General features: G+C 30.8%; 1 protein-coding gene across 2 annotated transcripts; it reads right to left on the bottom strand.

The window, feature by feature from the left end:
• Positions 1-7,283: 7,283 nt before the first annotated feature.
• On the bottom strand, positions 7,284-22,149 carry LOC110991620 (facilitated trehalose transporter Tret1). Of its 2 annotated transcripts, none has more exons than XM_045632251.1 (4): positions 21,977-22,149; positions 10,741-10,786; positions 10,000-10,135; positions 7,284-9,559 (listed from the first exon to the last, which is right to left on the bottom strand). In XM_045632251.1, the coding sequence occupies exons 2-4, from the start codon at positions 10,759-10,761 to the stop codon at positions 8,235-8,237; spliced, it is 1,482 nt and encodes a 493-aa protein (XP_045488207.1). In that variant the 5' UTR covers positions 10,762-10,786; positions 21,977-22,149; the 3' UTR covers positions 7,284-8,234. The 2 variants fall into 2 exon arrangements, with proteins under 2 accessions (XP_045488207.1, XP_045488208.1); XM_045632252.1 differs by lacking the exon at positions 21,977-22,149 and adding an exon at positions 15,368-15,438.
• Positions 22,150-22,181: the final 32 nt, after the last annotated feature.

Below are 22,181 nucleotides of genomic sequence, written 5' to 3'. Positions count from 1 at the left end.
CACGTTTTTGCTCTAATTTTAAAAATATATTAAAATGAAAAGGCACTGTCGCACTTAATTTTTTATTATTTACTCCCTAATAAAACTTATTTTTAGTATTATCTATGAAAAGCATTATTTAAATGGTCTCAATGCTGATTTTAATGAATAAAAGTACTTAAATACATTATGCCTAAATACTTAATTTCGATTAACATAAAAACGGTAAGATCATTAAAAATTATTCAATGTTAACTATTATTATTCGATAGTTTTTCATAAATTTTCCTTGTAATGCGCAATATTCAACAATGCAAAGTGAAACTGCCGACGAAATATTCACAATTACAAGACTTTAATGCCGGATATAAGCATGTTTTGTAAACAAGACGAGTTTGAAATCGTGATATGAATAAATAAATAATGAAAGTCACAACCTTTTCTACGTACACATCAAACCTTCGTACTTACGGCTTCTTCATACGGTCGAAATAGCCTGGTAGAATTGTTCATAGGAGTAAGACGCACACACACACCCCCCCAGGTGATTGCATACAAACAAAAATGTCCTTTGGGGCACAGGTATCCATCTAGGATCTACGACCTCAAGGATGAGTAGGACGCTGAATCCACTTTCCCAAGTGTTATGTAAGTGTCTATGTTCACAGGCTTATTCAATTCAAGCGTCTATGTTTACATATAAGACAACAAAGGTATTATCAATTCACGACATCTAAAACTAAGAATTTTAACACCTAAAAATGAGAACTATCACAGAGGAAATCCGGAGAATGGCAGCTAAATACAAAGAGCGGTTAAGCTGTCATTCGAACAAACTTGCTCGCCAACTCACCATTAGACAGTATGTGAGTCGACTCAAACGTCACCATATTCTGGAGCTAGAAGACCGACAGTAGCTCTAGGCAGGAGATGAGTAGATACTTCCAATGGGAAGTCACTCCAATCAAGTCAAGTCAATCACATATTTAAGGGGCACAAAGACAAATACTTTCCGGTAATTTACCTTAACACTTAAATTGGTATTAATATTAATACCAGCTATATATTATCACTAATAAACACATTAATAAAGATCCTTATAGCTTATCATTATCATTAAGATAATCATTATCAATATGGAAAATTCGGTCGGTGAATAAAAAGTGGATTAAATATTATGGCATTTTTTTCTCAATTTAACCTGAAATCGTGTTAGACGTAGGCTAGGCTGGCTTTTTGATATGCGCAGATATATCGCAAACAAAGGAATATATCTTGTATAACTATGTATGTATACATATTAGTTTTTGACCCAAAAAATGTAACTGGTGTCAGAGTTACCTGTCTACCCAATGTAACTTCATACCAGGCTTTTAGTTGTACCTACTTCTTACGCATAAATTGTGCCAACATTTACATACAAGTATTGTTGCTATAGGGACACACTTTTTAAGTTTATAGTATTATCCCACGAATTACATAGGTTAAGGGACATTTTTATAGTCCGTTATGTGAACTGTGAAAAGTTCTATTATTTGTTAGTTAATTTCTTGTATTTTTTATATGATTTTGTTTTTTCTTATTAAGTTCTTGATTTTTCTGTCTGTAAATAATAAACACTCATGTCAATTTAGTGTCACATGTTAGGTTTTTATAAATAAATATATATTTTTTTTCGTATATTAAGCTATCTTAAGCTATAGGGAAAACTTATTCTCAAGTCTTACTTATTAATATTGTCTTTTCTCATGTGCGGTTACTCATTCTCATGAGTCATGCGTGCGTAATTATTTAATCAAATTTAGATAACGTTCTTATGATACTCTCAAGGATTTACTTCTTAATAGGTTAGTGAATACAGCCTGGGTTTGATACAGGAAAAACATTATCAACACTATTGAAATCATAGAACGTAAATGATATATTGACACAAATTCCCTGAATATACTAATAATACATATTTAAAAAAGTGCGTGCGTACAAAGTACATATGTCAGAAGTGAAACTTCTTAGTAAATTAATTATAACGAAGGTAAAAGCCCCAATAGTTGAACCAGTATATGTTCACTTCATGTATTTGTATATTCACACTATTTACATACTGTATACGTGCAAAATGATAATAAATCAAAAATATGCGTTTACTGCATACGACGTTATGTGACAGAATTATCATCTAAAGTTTTAATCATCAACCAATAGCGTGTTTTTTACTCGGTCCCCCTTTCTCACTCTCTCTTAATCGGCCTCAATCGCTCTCTCCCTTTTCTTCGACAAAAACGCTGCAAATCTTTGTGACGTTTCATCCGTAAAAAATATTGCCCTAATTCACCTAAAGAAGTTTCACTTCAATAAGTAAAATATATTTACCTAACAATGATCTGTCTGGCTTTTAAGTACTACTTAAATCTAGTTAATAGGAGAACTAACTTAAATATATATGCCTACAGTTAATGGTTCAAACCATAATTATCATTCTTAAGTCTGCATCTGGTAATTTTAATAAAACATCTTTATCTTATCTCCTTTCGAAGGTTGGTGAATCCAAAATTAAGAAGGTGATCTACTTAATTATGGATGACGCACCTGCCTTGGTGCTTTGACCAAATTATTGTCAAAGATTCTTTAACCAAGACGTGTGTCTGCAGCCAGAATACCTTAAATGATTAGATGATGTCGTTTTTCTTTCTTTATAAAATACTTGTTTGATAATAATAACCACATAGATACGATTGCAAAATTCATAACTTTATTCTTAAATAACGTTTGTTATAAAGTTTTCTTACTTTTGCTGACAAGTCCGAAGAGGGGATAACTATGGTAAATCTGATTAAGTGATACTTGAAAATAATAATACTTAAAAGGCCTCTAAACTAAAAAGAAATAGTTCATTGATTTCAAACACTCTTTCATACGTATTTAAAATATAAAAATACGCTAAATAATTCATTGGCATATTCGCGTTACATAGACGTTTTATCTTTGTCCTTTTGATTTATTTCCTTACTAATGACGTCATGTTACATGTACAGCTTCAACACCAGTTTAAATTTTCCTTTGAAATATTCGTCTTAACATATTCATATGTATCGTTCTCAAATAGCTAGTAAAAGTGTAAATTGTGCAAGCGGAACTTGCATAACAAAGGAAATGGATCTTAATTAATTCGCAATCAATAATCATCTAATTAGTGATACTTCAGTGATATATTAACATATCGTAACGTGTATATGTTCACTTACGTATGTTAAACGGCACTGTTAAGGGGCTAGGCTAATTTAACGGCTAATTAAGCTGGATGGCTGCGACAAATACACGGTATTGATATCTTAAAATTCTAAGTTTATTTTCTTAGCAAAATTTAATATCTGAAGACAAAGATAAGTACGGGAAAGAGAGGGACGTAAACATAACCTAGATATATAAATATACATTTCTTCCAACAATAAATTTCAGAAAAAGAGAGTGCAACTTTACATGAATTACAATCTAGCCTATACAATTATTAGTCAGTTATTATATTATGTTGACTTAATTTTCTATAATTCTAATAAATAGCTTAAACTAAGGTAATATTCTTTAAAAGTCTTAGGGTCTATTTCACAATGTCTATGGATAAACAGTATTTTTGTGTTTCACAACTGTCAGATAGCGCTTTTCGTCATGAAACGCGAAGTATCTTATTCGGAACTTCTTTCATATAATTTATGTGTTGCATAGCTATTTGGTACTTTATCTATACATTGTGAAACAGGTTGTACTAAGAAGAGTTAAGTAACTTCAAAATATCCTTAAATTACTAACCTTAAAAAGTAATGCACTATGGACTTTTTTTTTTAAATTTACATTTTGCTACAGAATCAGAAAACAGATTGATTAAATACAACCAGTTATTTCGCACTAAACAGCTTTTGAAAATCTGAAATCAATTACATCTGTACTTTTAGAGGCATCTTATTTTTTTAAATGGAATCTTACTGTTGGCCTTAAGGGCCTTTACAGCTCAGCACCGGCTGTTTCAGGCTTAGCTCAGCCTCAAAGGGTGGGGACCTCGCGACTCGCGCAAGGGCGTCTCCTGTGAGACTCGAACCTCGGCTTGACCCTGAAGGGATTAGTGGCATCTTCAGTGCTGGCTAACTAAATATTAACCATTATCAGAATCTTGTGTTCTTATGATTAAAAACATTTAACCTCGTTTAGCTTAATAATTGACCATTAAATTTTGTTGTGAAGATTTGGGTTTAACCCATTAGTAAAATTATTTTCCTTGTGATTTAGATTTTAAATTATCCGTTAGTTATATTAGAACCGACTCGTAAAGTGCATTATGAAGGTTACAGTCATTAGCACTGATATGGATCACATGTTGATTTCGTAGATAAGACAACAATGGCTGGACATATTTGCATAGTATTGCGTAATGTTTGCATATATAGCATATCAAAGCTATATATGTCACAGTCTTGTATATGTATCATTATTCTTCAGCCGCATGTCATAAACGATTTAAGTATCAGCCAGTGGCTATTTTTAGTTTAGTTAGTAGTTAAGTTATTTTTATTAGTACACTTATGACAGCAACTTGAAAATTTTTCTGTATTACTCGTAAATTATATTTTTTTTATTTGGTTATACACTTCTGGCACTTTACACTTAATAAATTTCTTTATTTTTTTCTTGCCCAGGGTTGCCTGGAAGAGATGCTTGTTAGTATTGTGCCGCTAATTAAGTGAGGGCCAGCGGTGAATCCCAAAAAACAATATGTATTTAAATTATTTTAGTTAAATTATTACAATAATTAAAACTTCTAACTAAATCTGGATTAATTATCTATATTATAGATTCTACTTGAGATTTGACAGGTCCAATATTAGGTATCCGATGAAAAGTTGCTGATAAATGTTGTCTATTTCCTTTTATAACTTTGTTGTGTCAGAGCGGTACCGGTGTTGGTTATGGTCCCTAATTTGTGTTTTTTGTTTTTATCTAAATGTACAACTGAAGTTGGCGCTTGGTAAATACCGGTGACACCACAGCTAATGCTTTCTTTGCTTTTTTATTGTTTGGAATCAATTTATCAATCCCCGCTGGGGCAACGATTTATAAGTTACGCGGGTAGTGTGAAGTTCAGTGAGTATGTGGTACAACACCTACCCACTAAAACCCAACAACCCCATCAGTTCTCTATGGATGGGAGAAGCGGTAATAATTTATTTTATCATTGTTAGCTGATGCTTTCCGCGGTCAAGTATAAAGTATCGAAATACAGTGAGAAAATGCTGCCAGCGTTAGATATACTGCCACAGGGTAATTTATTTATGTTTGTATTGATTAATTATTATTACTATTAAGAATATTGTAAAAACTAATATTAATATGACACTTTCATTTCTATTTTATATGGCTTATAGTGCGTGTTTTCTTTATAATAAGTCTGAATATAAGATTATAATTTTTATTGGTTAAGCCATTCTTACGAAAATTGCAAATAAAATATGTAATATCATTTTGCAACAATGCTACATTAGTAACATACTATAGTTATTTATGCGAAACCACAGATAACCACGAATAAGGATTATGTTATATTCAAAAGAATCCTCGCGTAACTTTGCCTCTATATACAAGGTCGTATGTATATGTACGTACGTGTGACGTCATAACTTGATAACTAGGTTGAGGTTATATACCTATGTTAGTTCTCTATAAACTACATGTATACAGTGTTCAACGGACATAAATTATTTACATTACCAGCGTTTTCATTATAGTGAGATAATAGCGACCTCTTCAATAATATTCGTTATATTCCAGCCAATTCACGAAAACCATAATGAATATATCATGTGAGCCTCCTGCCCGTTTGCCCCCTGTTCTATAAAATAAATTAATATATCATTCATTGATTGTTGATATATCTAAAGATTTTTCCCAAAAGCAGAAGTGGTAATGGGCGGAGCATTTTGCAAGATGGACAGATAAAACGTGGACTACAAAGGCAACTATGAAAAGGAGCAAGGGAAAAAGATGGCGCCCGAAAACAAGGTGGATAGTAGAAATATAGTTAGCAAATGGAGAAAGAAAGCCATGGACGACGACGAAAGATATTTAAAAGCTAGAAGGGACCATTAATCGTTTAGGGCTTTAATCAATGGTAATAAAGGATATCAGGATAACAAGAAAAATAATATACAACAAGCCACTACTACTTCTGTAATGATACCAAATTAAACGGGCTTTATTATTATCAAACCGCCATGAAACACGCTATCTATTGATTAAACCCGTACTAATCGGTAGTTTTTGAGTTTATCGCGTTCATACAGACAAACTCGGACGGGAGATTATTTAATAATAAAATATTTTCACGTTTAATCTGTGCATTTGAATAAAACAATTCTACTTAAACCAATGTACATTAGTTACAACAACAAATGTTTCGTTTATGTTGGGTTATTACAAGTATTGAAACATTTTTATGTTTTGTTATTTTTGTTTCGAAGCCCTCGCTTGTATTAGCAGTCCGTAGACTGACGTATTGATATACGCCCGAACCTATTAATTAATACACAATCTCAGATTGAAAACCATCTGAGATCAGACATTGACAGTCGATCGATCTCCTATCTAATATCAATTCGTCGATTGGTTATTGGCACACTATTATCTATATTTGGATGAAGATGTCTATCTCAGATGGTCAAAATTGATTAAAATAGGTTATTGGGTTTGGTCAATAGAAATATACTAATAATAACTCCTGTATGTCAAAAATGTATCTCTCTCACTAAGTCTATACACCTTAAGTGGTTTTTCCCAAGTTGTTTTCTTTAAACAATTAATTCCTTTATTTGTCTTTTAACCGATGCATATATATTTATTTATTTGTCGTAATTAATCAAATACATATACAATTTAACAAAGTTGATATAGAATATCGCTAATGTGAACTCACTCTACGAATATATAAAGATGTTGGATGAAAAAAACGCACAATCAGGCTTTTCGAACCAGCAATCAAATTACCATTAAAATCTAAAGATTTATTATGTACCCTTACATTACAAAAGTAATAGATAGATACACATAGACAGACAGATCACAACTCTTCTTTACCCTTTCAATAAATGTACCCTTTTAAAATGAAAATGTATTAAATAATCGTTTTATTGAAACCAGTAAACATCCTTTCAATTCTGATGCACGACAACCCTAGACTTTGTAATCGTTATATTATAAATATATATTAATTTATATAAATATTAACTAAATATTGTAATTGTTATGATTTAAAATATATGTATCGTTACTATAAAACCTAACACTATCACTACTAGCAAAAAACATACTGAGGTACAACTTTAACACGAGAACAACATCGTTACTATATGTTTAAGCTAGGTAAATAGGGAAGATTATTATTGATTAAATGCGTAGTATATATAAATTAAATGCATAGTAATATATGTTAATTTTATTATTCAATTATGCGATTACAGTACGATTGTACCGTACCGTATTATTTAACGTACTTTAAGCCTTAATTAAGTGTCAATTGGAGTCACTATGTTATGTCACGCCAAGCTATTTTAAAACTGATACTAGTGTGATAAGGACATACAATTCAATACTTTTATTAAAAGGGATATGAACCAAAAATTAAACTCGTTTATTATTATTTTTTAAAAACCTCACATATTTATTACAGACTTAATCTAAATATAATAATAGGCAGATTATTTAGCTCTATAGGTTTTATATCACCTATAGAGCTAAATAATGTTTACAAATGGTGAATTTGAAAATATAAAACGCCTAATAAAATTGTAAGAACAATTCTGGACTTTCATACTTCTACCAGTAAACTATATATTTTTTCCTATTTTAACTATTACCGAATGTTTACCAAGACAGTTTATTAATTTGAAATTCATTCAATATAATGATATTCTTAATAATCATAACGTGTTTTTATTGCATAAAAATGTAAATACTGAATACCATGATAGATTATACTATTGATTATTTGCCAGCAATATATTACATACAAAAATTTGCATTACATTTTACCAGACTCATCGAAATATACAAACACAAAGCATTACATTTTCCTAATCACAACCAAAACAGGACATTGTGCAACCATCACAGTTCACTTGAGTAACAGTATTCTTATCTATTATATCTCTATAACTTAAAATATCAATACTAGAGTATATATGCTAATAAATATTTATTCGATTTTATCACATACGTTACACAGAACTTACTTTCTTTTCCAATAAACTTAATTGTACTTCTTTATCTGATGTTCTGATACCCTTAAACGTATTTTCTATTTCAATCAAAGTCCTATCTTTTGTTTCAGGTAATAACACATACATAATAGACAAACAAATCGTCAATGTAGCGGAATAGACTAGAAAAGCACCCTCTACACCTATTGACGAGTATAAATGTGGCGCTGTCTTCATAGAAATCACAAAGGCGGGTGTCAAAAATGATGTAGACAGCGTTGAACCTAAGCTTCTGTAAGCTAAAGGAAATACTTCGCCACATATGACCCAATTTAAAGGTACAATACCTATACAAAATGAGAAAGTATATGTTATCATTAATACCATAGGCAACACATCAACCAACCACGCCTGGTTTATATATCCAGAGTTTCTTGCATACATAAACACTGATATCGTTGTCAGAGACAAAACTGTCATAACACCACTTGTGAATAAAATAGTCCTTCGTTTAAAATTCTTCAGCAAGAATATTGCTAAGAACGCACAAGTTGTTCTTAAGAAATCAATTACCGTGAACTGCCAAGTTACATCAGTCAAGTTCTCCTTGTTTAAAACGGCTTGTAGGATGACATTTCCATAGGCCGCCAGCATATGCGCACCTCCAAACTCAAATACTATCAGCATGCATATTGCGACGATCGATGGCTTAAAGAACTCTTTCTTCTTGAAGATCTTCAATATACTTTTGAATGAATTCAATGCGTACCTCGTAATACTGAATCTTCTATAAATTTCCTTTCCATTCTCATTTTCATGCAGTTCACGTTCTTGAGTCTGTATCATTTTTTCTAATTCTTCGTTCTGCTGCTCCCCATCACCACGAACCCATTTAAAGGCCTTTTTAGCATCTTCGAACCTGGATTTGGAAACCAACCAGTATGGTGATTCTGGAGAAAGACTAATAATGACCATTGATATAATTGGGAACATGGAACAGACAATTGCCGTATTCTTCCAAGATAAATAGGCTCCCCAAATATGGGATAGCAGAATTCCGAGGCCTAATGAAATCGCGAAAGTTCCCAAAAATGCCCCTCTGTACCTTGGTTCAGTATACTCAGCTACCAGAATTGCAGCTAACGGGGTTCGTAGTCCCAATGCAAGGCCGTGGAGAAATCTAGCAAGGAGGAACATTGGGACTGTATTTCCAAATATGAAGATTATCCAGCCGAGAAGAGCAGGTATTGTTGAGATGAAGTGTGACTTCTGTCTGCCAAGTTTTGACATGAACACAGGTGATATGAAGTTACCGACGATACCCATGAGGCCAACTGATGATGCTGAAGAGAAAATTTAAAAGTTAATTACTATATATTCGTAGTGTTTTATCGCGTACATATATATCTATGTTTGCCGGGTGTATATCTTAATATATGTCAAAGAAAGTTGAATAAATTATTTTACTATACATAACGTGAGTTTGTATCAATTAACTCAATAAAAAGCGTGTTAGAAATTTTTAATTTCTTATAATATATTATTTTAATTATTTACGCATATTGTTATTATAATTATGCCTGATACTAAATACAATATAATTGAAACTCAAACTCAAAATATCTTTAATCGTATAGGTAAACAAGTAAACTTATGAAGGCAAAAAAATTAAATTAAATGTAAATTTACGTTTACTACCAGTTCGCAAGTCAAGGCCGTTGAGCGGGCAAGAAGAACTGGCAACTTCCTAACTAAACTCAAGTTTGGTATATATAACACAAACCTATCCATGAAGTATCGTGGTCCGTCAATGTCACAGGTCCACCATCTCGTATTAACTGTGCAAAGAGGACAGCTGGGTAGCCGTGAGCGCAACCATGACCAACGATATTAAGCGCCGCACCTGATACCACGAAAGCCTGAAATGCAGTAAATAATATTCGGATTAAATAAAATAATATATATATATATATTTTGGAACATAAGATTATCTAAGTATCACTTATTTCACGTCAATCAATTCGAACCTGTAGGCATCCCTACTCATCGGCAAAGAAGACAGAGGGTGTAGGCCGAGAGAAAAAGCCGGCGTAAAAAACTCTCGGTACTCTTTTAAAAATCAAATCATCAAACAATATTTAAAACAAATATATCAAATTAATTAATTTACCTAAGCTTAACTATTTCATAAAACTTTTCAGGCAGTATATAAGTATTGTTAAAAATTGGTGGGACTCTTAGACTTTTATATGGCTTGTACAAAGTCAATACTTTTAACGCCTGTCATAATTGTAAAAACTTTGTTACTCTTACAAAATATCGTATTTTGGCGGGCGCATTAGTTACAACATAGACAAACATTTATGACCAAATTTACGATTATTATACTTTTGAATGTATATTAATGAAATATACATATTTTTATTTTTGAAGGATTACCTGTATATCGCAGCAATTATTTACTGAATATGGTATTTTTTATGGCAATGTAATATCTGCTATGAATTATAAGAAAGAAAATTACCTGTTTTAAAAAAGTCTTCATCTTAATCGACTACATGTGCAGGATTCTGAAAAAAAAGTTATTAAAATGAAATGTAAATTTAATATTGTATGAAAAACTAATTTTCTATTAGCTAGGCATTTTTATAAAGTTAGAAAGACTTTAATTAGAGAGCGTTTATTTTAAGAAAGAAACAAAAATTACGTGCGAGGGTCTTATCCCTCGCGTTCTATTTCATGCAACCCATGACATATAGGGGTAAAAGCCTATATCGCAAGTAATTTGGATTTAATACCAATTCAATTTAGGATCCTTCAAGAAAAGAGCGTACCGATTATTAAAAGGTCGGCCACGCACTCGCGAGCCCTCTGGCATTGAGAGTGTCCATGGGCGGCGGAAACCCTTAACATGTTCTATAAAAAAAATATATAAAAAAATACAAATATTGCTAGATTTATTAAAATATATTTTATATAATAGGTAAAGATTTTTGTCTCACATGCTTTGTATACGGCATATCATGTCGATATTAATTTAAAAAAAAAATTGTTAGTAACCTACGTTAATCAGGAACGGGGTGATATTTTTCGGTCCGGAAATAACCCATCATTACAATAACATAATTCTTTAAAACATTTACATACAATACCAGATTCTTTCTACAAATATACTGGATGATTCAGAATTCCGAACCGCGATTATTTCTATCATGCCTTTCCTCCTATTCCCATCTAGGCCTAGGACTTATTAATCACGTAATTGATATTTTAATTTAATATTCAATTGCTAATTGATTATTATCAACGAATCTATTATTGTAACAAGTTTGTCCTTAACTGCATAATCATTATGCAATAAAAAATAATGACTGGGAATTACGAACACGTTTTGTATAACTTAATAGAACTATGAAAGGCAGACAATGAATTTATAAGCTAGGATATAAAGTTGTTAATAATGAAAATAAAATAAGAAAACGACGGATAACTGTAAATTTTTATTTTGTTTATTAATAATAATTAATTTGTTTATATCAGCTAAATCGTAAGGTTTTATTGTATTTGCAATATTGTAGTATATAAGTATTAATTTTTTTTAAGAAATCAACTATGACGTAGTTCTCACACTTTTTGAGTGTATGTTAATTATTTCTTTTGAAATAATAATGTTACAGCCATAGGTTCAATATTTGTGAGAAACGTGTATAGTACATAATATTATAGTTATCTGCTGCATTGTTTTTATAACACCACGTACCTATTTTATTTTAGTATGGTAATTCGTTTTGTTCTACGTACACAGTCTTATATAATCGTCAAATCATAATAATAAAAAATTGTAAAAAAAACAATTTTAATAGAGTATATATGGATTTTCTTGTCCAGTCTTCTTTCGTATCAAAAAACGTTTTACAAGATGCATTTAGATCATTTCTTTAAATTGTAATTGTGACTTTAAAAAGTTAATAGACCAAATTAAAATAAAATAATTAAGCTTGACTATGAATGATTATATTAAAACGGGCACATGCATTCCATTGCAATGTCCAGCCTTCCCAGTTCCCACTATTACCGCCAGCGTGCTGTAGAGCTCTCACGAAAATACAAACTGCACAACCAAAGATTTTAGATGCTCTACAACTCATTATTGAACTAAACAAGAACGGAATTGTATGATATTTGTATGTTCTGCTAAAACATCTATTTGCTAATGTTCCATTTCGAAAGCGATCAAAGATTCAACCAACACTTGACGGGAACAAAGGCTGTTTTGTAACAGTGTTGTAGTCTGCATTATTTACGACTTTATTGTGACATCACTAGATTTAACTAGCAACTACAAGCCTGTGTTTTCAGTGTCAAGATTTATTAAAATTTCAATACATTGTATGTACATTTTTTATGTAAAAGGAGGCAAACGTAAAGGAGGCTCACCTGATGTTAAGAGATACCGCCCCCCATGGTACGCCCATCACATTGCCAGAAGGCTAGCCAGTGCGTTGCCTGCTTTTCAAGAATTGGCACGCTCTTTTCTTAAAGTACCCTAAGCCGAATTGGTTCGGAAATACTTCAGTGGGCGGCTTCCACACACCTGTGTTGCGAAGCAAAAGCTAAAAGTACATTAAGCAACATTTTTGTTGATACATATCATTTAATTCTAAAATTGATTGGTAGTTTAATTTTTAAAACGACACAAGGAGCTCATTTAGATGTGTTTTTGTACATATATATATTATACCTACTTTCTTACCTTTCTACTTTATGATTTTTAAGGGATGAACGTTTTTAATATTTTCAATAACAGCACAGGCTATGTTCTTTCGTCTTTAGAGTAATTTGTTCCATTTTTAAGCATTATTTAAATATGATACTTTTATAATGAATATTATATATTATTATTTTAAGGCACTAAGGTACTAACTTATGTATTGAATGAAAATAAATCACGATATATATTATTCAATACGCACAAACAGTAAAAAAACTAAATATGTATTTCATATATTTACATTAAATAAAAAATATATGTTATGGTATATGCCGCTAAATAGTAAAACTATAAACGACTACCGCAGATTTTCTATAATTTCTTTCTATTAAATATATATTTACATTCAATTAAAATTTAAAGTCATACGCTTACAGTGATCGAAGTTCCTACTCTATCTGTTATACTATGGATAACTGTACATTTTAACCGTCTATACTAACCACCTAAAGTTAAAAATCATATAAATAAAAATAACAACTCGAGAATTAAACTTTTCTATTTCGTTTGAAGCTTAATGATGCGATAAGGAAGCGATATAAATAGAATTCAAATAAATTGAAATGACCAATGAAGCCAATAATTGGCACAAATGCGCAGACGCATCGCTTTAAGAAAATAAAACTTTTTCACGTTTCACGTATTGTCAGTGGTAATTGATTTCCGCATCAGTTTTTCATATTTAATCATTTTTGATAGATTGTTAAACGACCTTGATAAATCAATCGTTTTACGGTGTTTCCTCATTTCTTGTTTGTTATTATATTTTTGATTCGATAAAAACAACCAAGAATGAGTTAGAATAATCATGAAAACAACTCAAAATATTAGGTTTAGAAATTTAGCATCAATTCTAAAATACGCTATTTGTTAACTTAACTTTGTAATCAAACATACTATCTCTGGAAAACTCAGTAAGACCTTGTCCAGAAAGGGCGAATTCGTCGCGAAACGTATCGCGCGAATTCATACGCGCGTTAGTGAGATACTAGGCACATCGCGCGAATTCAAAATACGCGCGTAAATCGCTTGCACTACGCCAGACTCTCGAGATACTAGGGACGCCTTGTTGCGTTCAGTTAACGCGCGAACTCTAGAGCGAGCGCCAAAATTCTGACACGGAATTGTTTATAGCTGGCGCGTTGGTACGCAACCTACCTTGTAGACGCAACGGTCGCGCGTAATACGCACGAGAGAATCGCGACGAATTCGCCCTTTCTGGACAAGCTCTAAGTCTCAGTCCCCTGAGACTGGACAGGTTTACTAAAGACCCTTAAGTAATAGTTAAGGAATATAAAATTAAATTTGTTTAAGTTATTGCCTGGTAGTACCGGTGACCCCAGATCTGATGCTTTTCTTACGAATACAAAATTTGGTTTAATTATCTAGTTATAATTTTATTATTAAATATGTTTTGTTGTTAAAGCGGATACGTGAATCAATAATTTAATTGACCTTAAGTAAATATTGCTTTGTTATAAATAATTAATGAATGACGATTTCTTCACGACTCTTTGAAACCTTGTTCTTATCGCTTGTAAATGAATTGTATATGATAAAGTCATAATCACGCAGATTTTGTTACCGTAGTTGTTTACGCGATTAAGTTAATGTTTTCGGCTGTCTGTTTGTTGTCTAGGAAAATATATTTTTTAAACACACACAAGCTGACGACAGGGGAAAGGTGGAGAAGACCTAAGTTGGCAGACAAGGAAACACCGAGTTTGAGTAGAATAATTATAATATTAAATATAAAAATATGTAAATTCACACGATTAGTTAGTGTAAGAATTTGGTTGCTTGAAATAAAAGTTCATTTATTCATTCACACTAGCTGAGTATCGCTATATATATATAAATTAAAATAATTAGCTAAATGTAAGTACAAAACTCGAAGACGATAAATTCGAATATTTTAGTAGAAGGTTTTTATGGAGAAAATTCAGTTTTATTTAGTACTTAGGTTTATATTGCGGAAAATTTAACATTCTATATAGGTATCAAAATGTCCATATGTTGGTAGTATGTACTAAAAAGGTAGACTAAATAAAAAAATATTAAAACGAAACGAAGTTCACGGGTGAGAAAAAAATCCAAAATTGTTGAACTATGTAAAAATATTAAAATTCTGTTAAATTATATCTAGTTTTTCATTTTTCATTAATTTATTTTAAAAAATATTTAATTTTAAAACCATCAGTATCTTTTTATTGAATATTATTGTTTAACAAATTTATTTCGTGTATCGTAGTGAATTAATACTTATTTGAAAAATATGGTTACATGATTTCTATTGTTTATAAAATTCTTGGAAAAAAACACATATTTTATTGATATTGTTAATATTATTTGCTATTATATTATAAACTAATACTACTACCTTCGTTTATTCCTGACTCGTGCGCACTTTTCAAAATTATGTATAATATTTATCTTTATTCGGTCTGTCGGTCACACAGTTAAAGTTGAACTAAAACGATTCCAATTTATCATTTGCTTAAGTCACACAAGAACGGCCTTGACATTGCTATATTTCTAGTTAAGGTTGTTTATACACGATTGTTAGTTCACAATGGGAAACGAAGAAAAATTATTATGTCAGAATAAATTATTTTTCTGCATCGTGTATATTTGCATATAAGTACATCCTGTTTGGTATTTTTTTAACTGTGTATAGCTCTTATCTTTAAGATCAGTAGCTCATAGTAAATCTTGGATGAGGTGAATATATATTCACCTCGTTCGTTCAGTTCGTTCATTATAATATGCCCCTTTCCAAGTTATATGTTGGTTTACTTATAATAACTTGTTACTAAATTGTAATAAAACAAAATGTATAAAATTCTCTTTGCCTAATTTAAAACAGTTCAGTACAAATATTATCATTAATGAGGAAAAAATTAATGTGTTGTTTTATTTGTATTTTTAAGGGATTACTCTATTCTCGTTAGCAATGGAAGCCTCATATTACTGGGAAGACTTAGTTCGGCTGCTTTTGCGATAAAAAAGATTAGTTTACTGTCTGATATTGAAACGGCGAGACTTGTTTATTTTAGTTACTTCGATAGTGTTATGTATGTTGTAATGGGACTCAGACGCCGATATACAATTATATTTAATTATATTTTAAACACAGGAATTAGGAATAAACTTGCTATTCCAGCTTTTAGACTTCATAAAACTGAATTTTCATAATATATGGGGAAATGTATAACAAAATTCAAGATCATATACCAAACCAATACCAAACTTCAAGGAAAGACTAATAAAAGAAGGATATTAGTTATGACATAGTTCAAGAATACATAGATGATAACTATATGGGCAATAATGCCGCTATAAGATAGTGAAATGGAGTAAATTTGGCATGCATAAGTCTACAAATTGTACCTTGATGAATAAATGACTTTTGAATAGAATTTTGAGCTTTAACATCGAGTGTTAATTTTTATTATACATATTTAAACGGCGTTTGTGAATAACATAAATATGGGGACAGAGTCTACTCTGTACATATAAAAATTATTTTAAATTAATAAAGTTTACGTTACTCATAGATTTGCAGTAAAATATCTTTTTTTATAGGTAGCATAGTTTTTCAGCTGACTAGACCGCTATGGTAGACTTAATCTAAACGTACATATATATTTATAGCATACGGAAAAAATATGCGAGCAAGATATACGATAGATTAAAAAATCTTCAAAACAACTGGATTCAGTTATATAACAAAACACGATTAAAAACTTGATTAGGATAACATTTTAATATGCTTAATTAAACGATATGTCAAAGGTCTCAGATTTCCGTATCAAGCAAGTAGGTGATCAGACTCCTGTGCTTGACACACAACGTCGACTTTTCGGGTCTAAGCCAAGTGTTCTTCTTCACCGTTCGAGTGTATGTTAAATGCACAAATGGAAAGAAAGTCCATTGGTGAACAGCCGGGGATCGAACTTTACACCTCAGTGTTGCTTTTACCATGAAAAACCAGCTATATAAGTACAATACATTGTTTACTTCGCACAATAGATTGTATAAATTGTTTTCGTATTTTATCTAGGAAAACTGCGCATTATCTTTTAAAACGTAAAACATTAATTAGTTTGGTGCACGCAAAATGTAAAGAAAATATGTTTCATAATTTACTTATACAATTTGCGAAGGCTTTTATATTTCTCACGCCTACACCAAATACATAGTATCACTAATAAATCTATAATATGAAAATTAATAGCAAAATGTGTTGGTATGCGCATACGCAACAACGCTTAGACCAATTTTACCATTTCTTTTTTTTTGGCCATCCATCTGAGTTGTGTTCGAAATAACTGCTAATAATTTAATAATACAAAACATCGATATAAAATTAAATAATTTCAATGAAATAATTTTCATATAATTACATTCTCAATTTTGTGACGACAATTAAATATCAAATCCTTAATCCTTATTTATTTAACAATGTTACCCAATATATACATACATGCGATACCCATTAACAAATCAAATATTGTATTGTTTATTTTTGTTTCTAACATTACTGGTTTTGTGAGGGTAAAAGTCGAAGATTATTTGAATTGGGCGATCACGTTTGAACTTTAGTTAATGAAGCGACAGACGACGAAACGTAGTTATATATTTTATTTCAATATAACTATATCTATGTAATACAGAAAATATGGAATTTTGGTATATCTTTAATTCAATTCTTTTTACGATGAGAAAATGCCAGGAGGAGAAAATGTAAATGTCAAAATTGTGGTTTGTTTCGCTTGTGTTTGCGCTTTGAACGCTCCGTTTGACACTTGACAATCAGACTAAACGCCGTCTTCTTTGGTTAACGATATAACCTAAAATAATATAGTTTTTCATTTAATAATAAAAGGTACACATTGAAAGATATCCCAAAGATCTCTCATTCAAAGTAAAAAGGAGGGGCCGGTTACTTTTTCTTGTTAGTTGTCTGACAACTTAATTGAGAATTTACATAAGACATTCATTCATTTATAACGCTAGTATTTAATCGATGACGTCACAAAAGTAAATTTCAAACTGTGGAACAATGTAAAATACAAGTTTATAAAAACAACCAGAGACAATTATTTGTTACAGGTATAAAAATAATGCGCCATAAATTCGAGTTAAACGCAAACGCTGCTGCATTCTGTGAAGCGTGGATTTACAAGTTCGTTTTCTTTTGTCACAGTTTAATTTCCTACCACAGACTATTCTTAATATAGAAACAGCTTCCGGTATAGTTATAGTTTAACATTTCCGTCTTTTACAGTTTTATACATCACGTACTATATTGAACAATTTTTTATGAAAGAGCTTTTAGAATGTGTTAGAAGGTAAATTAAATATTAAACAATGTTACGAACACTTAATTTTATTGTCATATTTTATAATAAGACACTTAAAGAGAAATATAATATTATATTTAAAAGGCCGGGAACGCACTCGCGAGCCCTCTGGCATCGATAATGTCCATGGGCGGCGGTATCACTTATGATCAGATGAGCCTCCTGCCCGTTTACACCCTGTTCTATCTAAAAAATGCAATACCCGCGCTTTTTAAAAATTAATACATTTCTGTTTGAACCAAATTTAAGGTCATAGTGTATAGAGGGAAAGCCCTTGAGGGAAGAGGAAGACCACGTAATTGAAAGACGAGGCCGAAAGAAGAGCTGTTGGAGCAACTGGAGCCAAATAGTACATAACTGTGACAATTTCACATCTTTGATATATCCCTTATATTACCAGGCTGAAGAGGAAAACTGTATAATTAAACGTAATCTTAATTTAAATTGTAGTAAGATTACGTTACATTTAACGTTAACATAGATGGACATAAAAAGATTTTAAAAAATCATTTTACATTTCCAATTTTAGATTTTTACCAGCAAAATAGGCATCTGATAGGCACTTAACAATGCTTTTAAAAGTTTCAAGTTCTGAAGTAGTGTTGAAGAATTCGAACGAGAGGTTCCTGAACTCCTAGATCAGTTTTTGCAAATAGAATTTGGAAAATTCATCTGATTTTAAACCTAGGGATCATTCCCTAGGTTTAAAATCAGAATAATCCTTTATTCATATAAAGGATTACCATGTAAATGTTCTGAACGAGTTTACAGTTCTGTATTTGACCATTTAACAATTTGTAACGTAGCACCGGCTAGAGTTCTCTGATCGTACTGTAACATAATTATAAATTTCCTAATTCGAATTCTTTTGAGAAAATTCTCTACTATCAAGGTGTCGAGGAAATTATCTTTGAATACTTTCAATTCGTTCTGAATAAATCGCATATACCTTACTATATACTTATATGACTGCGTACTAAATACACTTAAATTGTATTTTTTAATAAGGGCATTAACCTACTTAAGAGGAACAATCATAAGCAATGCAATTTTTTTTAATTACGCACTTATTCTTAGACACGATCCTATTAAGCAAACTGTAAAGCAACATTGTTAATATTGAAATCTAGGTTTACTAAATTTACCATCGTCGTATTGGGTATGGCCTAGAAACTGTGATTCAGAAATAACGTTGCAGGAAAATTGTTACAAGTTATAAATAAAATTAGATTAGATATGTTAAAATAAACAAATGTTTAAGTAATTAGCAAAGGAATATGATAAGTATATTTTTTTATTATATTATTAATAAATAAAGATGAAAGTTCCTCTGAAAACCTCTGAAATGGATTAGTTGGCTTGCGATAAAATATATCGTGTAAATTTCAAAATGGTGTTTTATATATTTTCGTCATGAATAGAATTCAAAGTGTAAAAAAATTGGATAAGTTTGTATTTTATTTCTATAGAGCGAAATTTAAATCGTGTATCGATTTATTTTTCCATTTTTCCTACTTTAAGAAACGATGAAAAAAATTGAAAAAAAACATTATTTTTTTTGGAGTTTGGCGATCGGATAAGTCCTTAAGAGGGTAAAAAGGCTTTTAAGATACATAAGGCCGCCATTACGTATATATTAGATTTTGTAACTTACTTGCACCGGATATATAATATATAAAAATGTGAGACATTACATATACCAATACAAATAATATTGTTTTAAAGATTACATCAACTAAAATTTTATCAACAAAGGGGTATAATACAAAGTATTTCTTTTTTTATTCTTTATTACTCAAAATGTCATATGGAACATGTTTTAGTGGTTGCAGCTCCTTACAAACATTGTGTAAAAAAACTTGGCGATTTAAAAGAGTCGCGGAGAGTTTATTGCCAGTTCTTCTCTTCCGTTCTACGCCCTTGATTTGAGAACTGGCAGTAAATGTAAAATTAAATTCATATAATATTTCTATTTTTTGACGTTCATACGTGTACATTGTTACCTACATGAATAAATAAATTTTGATTTGATTTGATTTGATTTTTGCTGCAAACTAGCATTGATCTCACCTAGTGTTAAGTATCATACAATACAATTTGATTGTATCACAGTTATTTAAACCATTAGTTCCATGTGCCACGTACGAATACGAATTTTTATTTTTTTTCATGAATAATTATCTGCGTAATTCTGGATAATATTTCGTGTTTTAAATAACTTAGGAAGGAGGAACACTATGAGTGCATTTAGCAGTACAATTTATTTATCTTTGTCGTTTTGTTTAATATTAAAGTTTAATTTCACTTTTCTTTTTTTTATCTATTAAGTAATTTACTTAATTGACTTAAATTATCTGTTTCGTATATTTTGTTTTTCAACGTTATCTGTTTTCACTTTGTATAATCTAAGTCGTATAATCTAATCTAATCTAATATGAACATGTTTAGCTGTAATATAAAGAAATAAATAACTTGTAAATTGGCTTGAATTGTAAATTATTGAATTTGCTTTCGAAATAAATATTACTTAAGGGCACTTCACTAAAAAACACTAACGTGACGTTACGCGAGGGAAAGTCACTATTTTGTCATAGTTCTGTCCTTCAGTACATCTTTGCACTTTCACGTGTTATATCATGTCATTTGCGGCCTTACCACATAGATGCGTTGTAAAATATTTTTGTCTTGAAACTGGTATAAATTCTTAACTATTGCCTTAAAAATAAAAAAAAAAATATTTGTGTAAAGCCTTTATAAAATTTTTAAAACACACCAAATACTCGTATATCGGACCTCATATCAAGGGACATTTTTTTAACGGATAAAATATATAAAATTATTATTTATTAAAAGTTATTATTGGAAATTTAATTGTCGTTTTTAGTCACTTTCTTTTCTTATTATTTATGTTTCCCACGGTTTAAACCTTCCCTTTAACAAATATTTCATGATCGTAATGAGCTAAATCGGTCCAGCCATTTTTGACTTTCAGTGAGACAAACGAACAGATTTTTTTTATATCTAACAATAAAATTTTATGTTAAATTTCCGCTTTGGCCATCAAACATATGTTACTTTGATCCATTCCTAGGCTATTTCTATTTATTTAAAAATTATTTCCAATGATCAGAAGTTATAGCGTATAAGACATAGGTACGCGTGTTTATTTTAACGTTTGGCATTGCAAGAACTAGAAGAATCTTCCATAAATTGAGTGTTATAGAAAAGGATAAATATTACTTATTTCGTAAAGTATCTACAATCAAAATTAAAAAAAACGCCATGAAAAAGAAATTAGTAAAATTAAAATTGTAGATACACTTAATTTAGACGAAAAATACGTAAAGCGTAAAATTATTTTGACCCAAATATTTTTAATTAAAAGTTTTGAATAGTAATTTTAGGAAACGTTAAAATAATAATGTTGTATTCCCACAGCGCGAAATAAACCGCATTTTTTTTTGTTTTAGGTCTCAGAAGCACGGTGAAAACTCAAACAATTGAGTAGTGGAATATATGTTTATTAGGTTTTAGATTTTTATTCTGTATAGCTTGTAAATAGCGTTTTGATGGCGAACCATAAATTAGTATACTCTTGGAGTAATATCAGATATAGTACTCACCAATTATATTTTAATGCACTTAATTCGTCATTTTGAACTGTATAATAATGTATGGATATTTGGATAGTTTTAAAGTTCGAACGAGAAAGTGTCAACGGTTGATTTCCCTGTCGTCGTAACATCAACTGCGCGTGAGTTGTTCGCAAGTGTCTTTATTGCAACACCCTTCGTAAATTAGATTTACATAGCCCATTAGTTTCTGTTA

This window comes from Pieris rapae, chromosome 18 (assembly GCF_905147795.1).
Source record: "Pieris rapae chromosome 18, ilPieRapa1.1, whole genome shotgun sequence".
In the NCBI taxonomy this organism is placed as follows: Eukaryota; Metazoa; Arthropoda; class Insecta; order Lepidoptera; family Pieridae; genus Pieris; species Pieris rapae.
This window is presented reverse-complemented; position numbering and strand designations above follow the sequence as displayed.

Excerpts from the sequence above, each read along its gene's own strand:
- LOC110991620 (XM_045632251.1), bottom strand. The coding sequence starts at position 10,761 with ATGAAGACTTTTTTAAAACAG. Across the intron at positions 10,136-10,740 it reads TGAAGACTTTTTTAAAACAG|GCTTTCGTGGTATCAGGTGC; the intron begins GTAATTTTCTTT and ends ACTGCATTTCAG. Across the intron at positions 9,560-9,999 it reads CCACGATACTTCATGGATAG|CATCATCAGTTGGCCTCATG; the intron begins GTTTGTGTTATA and ends TTTTCTCTTCAG.